Below are 9565 nucleotides of genomic sequence, written 5' to 3' on the forward strand. Positions count from 1 at the left end.
GTGCGTGCGTGTGTGTGTGTGTGTGTGTGTGTGTGTGTTGGCAACAATTCAATATTAAACTAATTTAAAACATTACAACAAAATTATGATTGCCACATTCCTACAGATTCAAACTGTTTTGATTTTGTCATTTGTTGACATTTAAAATAGTATGTAGTTATTGTCTAAAAGTGGACTTTTTTAACTAAGGTGAGCTTATTTTTGTGTGTGGTCACAGTGCGGAGAAGGAATGGGGCGATGGGATTCGTGGTCTGTCTCTGAGTGCTGCGCGTTATGCTCTCATGCGTCTGGAGGAAGGACCGCCTCACACCAAGAACTGGAGGTAAGACGCACACGTTGTGTCATTTTATCATGTTTGTAATTAACATAGAAATTAACAACATGTCTGTGCGTGTTCAGTCGTTTCCTTGTCACGGCTGTCAAACATCAAGAAGTGTTTGTGAATTATTATTATTAACACATGAATCATTCATGCCATGTCTGTTTTTTTTCTTTTTTCATTTCTGTTCTTTTATTAAAAGCAGCCAATTCAGCGATTTTTTTTCTTTTTTTCTTTTACTCGTGGTTACTATCGCTGCTCTTTTCCCTTGTCTTTGTGTTCTTTTAATTTATTGTGTGTTTCAATTGCTCCTGTCCTTTCAGGCCACAGCTGCTGGTGCTGGTTAGCACAGATGCAGAGCAGAATGTGGAGCAGCCTCGTCTCCTGTCTCTGACCAACCAGCTGAAGGCCGGCAAAGGTCTAACCATCGTGGGGACAGCTCTAGCGGGCACCTACCTGTCAAACCATGAACAGGCTCAGCGTGCAGAGCAGGCAGGGAGCATTTCTGCTTTTAATGACTGTCCGCCGACTCCAAACAAGAGGATTTATCRAATCCTGGTATTCTGTGCATTATGTAAACGCTTTGCTTTGTTTTTTTTTTGTTTTCCAGGCACTGCGTAAACTGATGGAGACTGAAAAGGTGAAAGGCTTCTGTCAGGTGACTGTGTCCTCAAACCTCCGCGATGCTACGTCCCACCTGCTTCAGGCCAGTGGGCTGGGAGGCCTGAAACACAACGCAGTACTGGCGTCCTGGCCACGCAACTGGAAGCAGGCAGATGACCACCAAACATGGAGGAATTTCATTGGTGAGTTTCTAGGAAAGGAAATGATCACATCCCCCAAAAAAAAGAATGAAACACGTCTTTGGCTGTGCCTAAATTCTGCCTCGGGCAGTTTTTTTTTTTCATCTACCTTCAAATAAAAACAGCCAGTTTGAAGCTCTTATTTATGTCCAGCTGGTGTATCTCAACAAGAAAAATATAACCATTTTATTTTATTTAGCRCCAGTCCTCATCATGTAGAGAGGATTTAGATACTGTAGAGTCGATACARCCTATTTTTATATTTGCAGAGTTGGTCAGAGAAACCACYGTAGCTCGCCTCGCTCTGCTGGTACCGAAGAACATCTCGGCCTTCCCGTCCAACGGCGAGCGCTTCACAGAGGGTCACATCGACGTGTGGTGGATCGTTCACGATGGAGGCATGCTGATGCTGCTGCCCTTCCTGCTCCGCCAGCACAAGGTACTGTCCAGGAGTCACCCCTGCGAAATAGGACAACACGACTACATCACATGGAAACTAGAGTTTTTTTTGTTTTTTTCAGGATTTTAGTTTTGTACTCTTAATAATCTGAAATACAATATAACGTTTCATTTAAATATATTTAAAGCAAATGATTACACTTGATTTGTCACATTTCCTGAACACCATGCTGTTGTCCTTTTAGGTCTGGAGGAAATGCAAGATGCGCATCTTCACTGTAGCCCAGATGGACGACAACAGCATCCAGATGAAGAAGGACCTGACCACATTCTTGTATCATCTTCGCATCGATGCCATGGTGGAAGTTGTAGAAATGGTAGGTTCTCTCAACGAAAGAACCACCATTGTGCGAGTAAATTAAATGCATTCCCCTTTTTTTTCCAAGTACATTTATAAGCACTTTCATGTCAGAACTACTCAGCTGGGGAAATAATTAGAAAATGCAGCAATGCCTCAAGCTTGGCCAGTTGCTTCAGTAAACACAACTAGCATTTTTTTTCTTATTTCTTTCTTTATTTGCACATGCAGAGAGGAAATGATTGCTGTGCGTTCCACTATTGGAGCATATTAAATCACGTAAAGGAAAGCATGGAATACAGCATGTTAAAGTGTCAGAATGCTTCATCCAGTGCTTGTAAGATGATCAAACAGCTGTCTAGAACCCTCCTCCCTGACAACTTCTTTAAGCACATGAATTAGCATTTGAAAAATTGTGTTATTTGCCAAAACCATCAGGCTTTGATTAGTCTGTGACATTCTCTGCTTGAACTTTTCAGGCRTGCTGAGGCAGGAGTTTTATAGCTCTCTAAAGCTAGTTTGTCATTACACACCAAATCATTTTTCACAATGGCAGCGTCCCACCGACTTTACCCTTCATAATTTAGGCCTCTTGTTTTTAGAGAAAAAAGAAAGAAAAAAGAAACACAGCTGGTGATTAAATGTTTAGCTAGGTGTCAAAAACAATGAGTCGACAAAAGAAGAGGGCAACACACGCTAAAAAGGGTATTAATGGAATAAAAACCTTTAAGCAACATAATGTTTTGAGGTTCTGCTCTGAAATTATTTTGCAAATTGTCTAAAGCAACTAGAGATGGTATAGCTCTTATTGCCCTAACTGCCTTGTTTGGGACAACTCCACCGGCCAGGAAGCTAACCCCAWTTTRCACTATATGCGGTTCTGCTCCGGTCCGGCCTCCACAGCAAATACCATTATAATCAAAGACAGTATTCACTCTGGCTCTGCACAGCGGCGCAGAACAGCAGTGAGCAGACGGCGATCCGCCAAAATTAGATACGACAGACACCGGAGCTGTGCCTGAGTAAACTACAAAAATCATGTTGCACCAACAGGAAAAGGAAAAAGCACAACATCCATATTTTCAAAATAATTAAAAAAGACAGATTCTTTTTTTGTCAAAATCAGCTATATTAATAAATATATGGATAGATTTCTGCACAAATGTTGTCAAAATGCATCATTCTGTTTGGAAAGCAGATGGCAACATGTAGCGTGAAGCATATGCATACACATAATACACATGGATTTTATTTTGAAATCAGAAGTTTCTAAAAGACAACAGCGATGCAGGTTCAGCTGTGTTTTTGAGTTGTTTTTTCCCACAGAATTAAAGCACCAATTTTGCTCTGACCTCAACATTTATCCCTGGAGTTTATCGCGAGAGCTCACATTTCCTGCACACGCTTCTCAGACCTCCTCTGTGCTTCGCATCGGAGCGSAGCGGCAAATGAACAGCTGCAAACTGCGTACTGCAGCGGAGCTGTGTTGCATCTAGTGTAAATTAAACCTAATACTGTTAATCAGCAGCTCCTCCTACTTATACGAGCTGGATTAGAAAGGTTCTTTGTTTTCTTAAAAGAGACATATGTAAAATCCACTTTCTTAACCGTTAAATSTATTTTGTTGTGTTGTACAATTGTTTCTGTTTAGCATGACAGTGACATATCAGCCTACACATATGAGAAGACGCTGGTGATGGAACAGCGGTCGCAGATGCTGAAACAGATCAACCTGACCAAGACCGAAAGAGAAAGAGAGGTTTGTTGAAGTTTGTTGATGTCAAAGTTTTGTTTCTTAAATGCGCTCAAAGACACACACATAAACGTGACGCGACTTGACAGGCTGACTTGGCTCTGCTTGGCTTGATTTGACTTAACATGACACCCAGCCCCCTCCGGTCAAAACGCATTTCTACGGTTAAATCAGAGCAGTAGGTCACCATATTTATCCTCTCTATTAGAGAGTTGACAACAGCCAGAACAGCGAGTGCTTTGGTTCTGTGTGTGTGAGACAACATGACAATATTTTGACAGATGGGAAAAATCAAATATTTTGATCTCAGCGTCGCACCAAAAATCGACACCTGATACCCTCGGTCGCTAAATGTATTAAATGACTTATCTCCATGTTTATATTACAACATATGAGTCATTGCTCCATTGTGCACTGAATAAATGTTMTGTTAATTATACAGCAAATTCATATCTCTGCATTTACTAGGGGTGCAACGATACAGAAAATTCACGATTCGGTTCAGTTCAGTACTTTAGTGTCACGGTTCGATATTTTTTCGATGCAAAAAAGAAATTTCCATGTCCTTTTTAACTTGTAATTTATTTAAATTAATTATGACCATTTGTTTAACTTCAAAAGTACAGTTTTTTTAATTGAATGTTGCTGAAACAGCAAGTTTCTCAGTGGATCTGCGCTCGACGATGCAGCCTAGGTGAAGTAGTCGAACACAGATCCACTGATCCTTCAACAAAGAGCATCTTCAAGTTGATAAAATAAATTTTAAAAATCTGTATTGTTCGTTACAAGTGTGTACTGAACCTAAAGCACTGTATTGAATGGTTCGATACGGGTACATGTATTGTTGCACCCCTAGCATTTACCTCACCTTCATTGTGGGAAATCACAGATCCAGAGCATCACTGATTCGTCCCGCGGATCGATTCGCCGCAAGAACCCGGCTGCTGTGACCACCCAGCTGAGTGTGACTGAGGACCCGCCTGCCGCCAGCAAGGAGGAGAAGCCTGAAGAAGAGGTAGGGTCCCTTTCACCAAGAGAGCACAATTGACTCTGGATTTGGTGTAAAGTTTTTTTTTTTATGGACACACAAAGTGAGTGTTTAAAAAATGTTAACATTGTTTTTTATGTTTTTTATACAAGGATATGTGTTCAAACAAAGCAGGTAATTTACAAAAAAAAATTAAAAAACAAAGCTTCTTATTTCCACGTCTCCCTCCTCCCCTCCCTCAAACACCGTGGCTCTCTGTGACTGCGTTCCCACATTTTCACTTCAACCGTGGCTCTTTCATGTTGACATGAATCCACATCCGTCCTCTTTTTTTTCTTTTCCTCTCGTCTCATAGTCAAAGTCGGCCTCTTCCCCTGTGTCCCCCCCTGCTCAGGTCCAGCTCATCCACGACAACACCACCCCTGCGAGCCCTGCAACCCCGTCCACCYTGCTGACCCCCGAGGATGCTCAGAGCCCCGGCGAGCAGATCCAGAGGACCTGGTCTGAGAAGTGTGACGGCGAGGCAGCCAAGCCTCCCGGAGCGGTCACAACCGAGGATATTAAAGACATCTTCAACATGAAGCCGTGAGTGCTTTACAGCRTTTAGCAAACTGTTAGCTGCTGGAAAGGTGAACTTTTGCTCTTGTTCACAACAGAAAGAGCCATTTTACACGATGTAGCGTCATATATTACAGCAAGGATACAAGATGCTAGGACTGGGAGGAGGGATCAGTTTTGCTTAAATCACTGATAACTTAGTTTTGATAATGACATCTTTCTCTTTTTGTAATGCTGCAGAGAGTGGGAAAACCTGTAAGTACTGAAGTCCTCATAAACCTCATTTCATCCATCCACATCTTAGACTAAGTCAGGCACATGAGAAGATGAGGACCATTAAAAGAAACGTGTGAATGAGCATCTGTCATTTTTACCCAACTTGAAGTGCTTTGAAATGTTTAATATTTCATTTCTAACCGATCCTGTATCAATCGTTTTGACCTCTGTCATTTTGTCTCCCTTCAGGAACCAGTCCAACGTGCGACGTATGCACACAGCGCTCCGGCTGAATGAAGTCATTCTTAAAAAGTCTTCAGAGGCCAAGCTAGTCCTCCTCAACATGCCGGGCGCGCCCAGGAACCGGGCAGGTGACGAGAACTGTATCCTTTATCAGGACAGAAGTAGGTTTCCTGCGAGGTCTCCCTAATGTGTTATAGTCACAGCGTGGCCCGCTGTTCAAAACACAACTAATCAGCTGTGACGCCRGTGTCACATAGCATGACCACTGTTTAAGGTCCAGGATTTGACCCACGTTTGTGCCGAACAAGCACTTTTTTTTTAGTTTTTGAATTTCGTCAGATCCAACCATTTTTACTAAAGCATTTTACAACTTTACGAAGACTTTCTGTGTAAATACTCATATGAGACACATCATATCACAATGATGATTAAGTCAAATTTGGTCAATATGACCTAATTACATTTGCAGATTCCTGGCTTTAAAAGCTACATTTTGATACCTGGATCATCCTGATGTCATAAACAGAACCAGAGATATGACCTCATTTGTCTTGTTTGTTAAGATAATACGTTAAAATTTGGTCGAAATCCTAATTTTATGTAATTTTAATGAGGAATTTTTCATTTCATTATGAAGAGCAAATCTTAAAGGCACAGTGTGTAGGATTTTGTCAATTCTTTTAGCCGAAATTGAGATAATCACTAATGACAATAATAAAAAAAACACATCTAATCATTGCAGACAAAGACCTTGTTTTATTATTTTTACCTTATGAAAAGCTGTTTATTTCTCCATGGTCATGGGTTGCCCCTACAGGCAGCTGCCATCTTGTCTACGAAGGCTCATGAAGGACAAWCTGCGGTGGCGGCGTCAAAAACGGTTTTAGTTGTAATACTATAAATGTAATATTTGTTGTCTGTCATTGTAGCTGGGATAATTTTACTTATTAAAGCTCATAATCTTACCACTTGAAACATCACTAGCCCCGAAGCTGCTGGTAGACATTGCGGTTGGAATTATCAAAGGTTTTTGACACCTGAGAGACACCGTAGAAACTCCTTTGTGTTTGGAAGCGGGGGGTGGGGGTGGGGGGAGGATGGTCCAACCACTCAACCACTAGATGTCGTTGAAAACAACAAATCCTACACACTGTGCCTTTAACTAGTATTTGAATATTGACATTTCCCAGCTGGAAAGAAACAAAACTTAGCTAGCTCACAGGGAAAATCTCAAAATCTAAAGGCGTTTTTCCTAAAAATCTTTTAATTTTTTTTGCTACTGCTCAAAAAAGTGCTTTAAAAATATTTTTTCTTGTTAAATTTTACACAGTTCATTCAAAGAAACATTGATAAAGCATTTATTATATTTTGAGGAAATGCAATTTTTGTAAGTGTTTTAATCAAAACACTATTATTGCTTATTTCTCCACATTCCACTTTTAGACTTAATCCTCGTTTCGATGTGATGGGTCACATAAATGAMTACAAGAAATGCACTTTTTGTTTTATTGTTCTTTAAGAAATGATTTATTTGATAAATTTCTTGATGTTTATCCAGTATTTAAGTATTTTGTGTTTCAGTTAGCTCAGTTTGTTTTAAAGGCCTGGCATCTCAGGACGAGGACACTTTTTATTTGAAGAATGTTTTTCTATCCGCTTGTATGTATGTTTAATGTGTCTCGTAAGCCTGTGTGGGCTTGGGCACCTTCTGTGGTGCATGACACAATTTATAATAAAATTACTGCTACTACTACTACTACTACATACAGCTTAACATGTCTGCATTATGGCTTTTTATTTGATGTATTAAAAAGCAGCTACTTCTTACACCTTTTTAAACACATTTTAACATTTATTAATCAGACCATATTTTTTTTGGCATTCTAAGTTGTGGTAAAATCCCAGCTGTACTCAGACACATCTGTAGCTCACACTGTATGGCAGGACAAAAAAAGGACATTTGTGATTCAACTATGATAGAGACAAAAATAAGGAATGGGTGTAAAACCATTTTACAGCCCTGTGTAAACCCAGAAGCCCCGCGGTCTTATCGATTGTGAAATGAAAGAAATATGACACAGTAAGAGTAGCTAAGAAAAAAAACATTAAACTGTCAGTGTGGCAGAGCACTGGAAGTGTTTACAGTGATGAGAAAAGCAAATGTTTTAAGACCGCTTAATACAGTTTGATGTAACTCTCAGGATAAAGATCAGGTTCTAATCCTCATGTGGCTAATTCCACCAGGATCATGCAGTCATGGTGTTTTTTTTCTTTGCAGAGACACAGAGCTATGAAATTTGAAGAGAGGATGAATCTCTGACTGCATCTTTTGCCACGTGGCTTATAGAGAGCAATGCAGACTGATTGACAAAAAGTTCAACTGACAAAAGCAAAAGTGATTCTTATCCTCTGAGACGACTCTCTGTTGTGTTTTTCCTTCCTGTAGTTTCTTTAACCCCTCTCTCTCTCTCAGACATGGAGTTCCTTGAGGTTCTCACTGAAGGTCTCAACCGGGTCCTCCTGGTCCGTGGAGGTGGCCGCGAGGTTATCACCATTTACTCCTGAAAAAGCAGCCCCCTCCTCCTCCTCCTCCTCCTCCTCCTACAATAACAACCCACTCCCTCAGACCTGTTCCTCCATCAGCTGTACTCTCACCCCTCTATCATCGCTGCTTCATCATCAGGTCGCGTATATTTCTGCCAAGACATCCCTCTCACACCCAACAAATAGCCCAGCTCAGCTTTAGCGCCTCTCCGCCCGCAACAGAAGGATAAAAGCGAAACCTTTTCACTGTAATCTGCTCTACTGCAAAATCAAAAGCTAAGTCAACTTTTATAGATTGTTTTTTTTTTGTCTTTGTAATCAGTGAGGAGATCTGTTAGTGGGTTCTTTGCTGAGGTGTGAGAACACATGCATGTCTGTGTCTGTCTTTGTTTCAGTCTGCCATTTTTGTTTAGTTTGTTTTTTAACATAAGTAGATTTAGCTTCTGTTTGACTCAAATGGGAGCTGACTGAAACGAGCTCAGTGTAAGACTGCCTCTTCAATTCCCTAGTGGTGTTTTTTGGGACAATTTTCACCCCTTATTGTTCTCTGATGTTTATGACAAAAGCCTCTGCAGCCCACAGTCAGGACCACCAGCTGGAGGAAAGGGGGAGACTACAGCTGTCAAGTACGAACTTATGAACATGTGGGTCACGTCTGCAGAAATGTTATCTTTAACCTGCTCACTCTTTAGCACGACTCCGTCAACCMCTTCTCTTATTCTGTTACTGCCACCCCACCCCCACCTATCACACACTCGTTTCTGCTCATTTCTTAGTGGCTGTTTGTTTCTGTGGCCACTGTTAGTGCCAAAAAAAAGAGAAGATACCAAGCTGGTTTGTTGAGATTGACACATAATTAAACTGTGAATAGTTTCCTAGCAGACGGCTGGGGTGACAGCGGAGTGGGGAGACATTACAAAGAGCCCCACTYCCCGAAGAGATTATCATCGCCAGCACCTCTCGACCCTCGTGTGTGTGATTCACTGTAAATAATGTACAAGCCTTGTCGGWATGAGTGTAGTATTTTTGTGACAAAAGCTAGAAAAGCTTCTAGTGGGAAGAAAAAAAAGGTTCCTTCGTTTGAAAAACCCAACTCAAAAATGCGGTTTTTAAAATACATATATCTATATCTATATTTATTTATTGTATTTATTTATTGGCTTTGTCACTGTAACCATCATTGTAACCTGAACAAAGCAAAGCACCTGCACTCTCCATCACCGTGCACTGAGTGAACGTTTGATGATGTCATCAAGTTGATAAAAAAAACTCTAAATGTTATTTTTTCATCTAGAAAAGAAATATGTATCCATGTTTATAGAGAGAATTTACACATATTTATGAAATATTTATGTCACTATGATTGTCACTCATACTATACAGT

The 9565-nt window shown here is 40.6% G+C and overlaps 1 protein-coding gene across 4 annotated transcripts in view; it reads left to right on the forward strand.

Moving 5' to 3' along the window:
* slc12a5a (solute carrier family 12 member 5a) overlaps positions 1-9559 on the forward strand; it is a 152847-nt gene extending 143288 nt beyond the window's left edge. For 3 of the 4 annotated variants that reach the window (XM_014008635.1, XM_014008637.1, XM_014008639.1), the window contains 11 exons: positions 218-322; positions 643-811; positions 930-1125; positions 1392-1561; positions 1767-1898; positions 3531-3638; positions 4522-4647; positions 4976-5205; positions 5419-5433; positions 5644-5777; positions 8111-9559. In XM_014008635.1, coding sequence (XP_013864089.1) covers positions 218-322; positions 643-811; positions 930-1125; positions 1392-1561; positions 1767-1898; positions 3531-3638; positions 4522-4647; positions 4976-5205; positions 5419-5433; positions 5644-5777; positions 8111-8202 — 1477 coding nt within the window. In that variant the 3' untranslated portion in view covers positions 8203-9559. The remainder of the gene's footprint in view (positions 1-217; positions 323-642; positions 812-929; positions 1126-1391; positions 1562-1766; positions 1899-3530; positions 3639-4521; positions 4648-4975; positions 5206-5418; positions 5434-5643; positions 5778-8110) is intronic. The other variant, XM_014008636.1, reaches the window with a different exon arrangement.
* Positions 9560-9565: the final 6 nt, after the last annotated feature.

Source organism: Austrofundulus limnaeus, unplaced genomic scaffold (assembly GCF_001266775.1).
Source record: "Austrofundulus limnaeus strain Quisiro unplaced genomic scaffold, Austrofundulus_limnaeus-1.0 Scaffold51, whole genome shotgun sequence".
Taxonomy (NCBI): domain Eukaryota; kingdom Metazoa; phylum Chordata; class Actinopteri; order Cyprinodontiformes; family Rivulidae; genus Austrofundulus; species Austrofundulus limnaeus.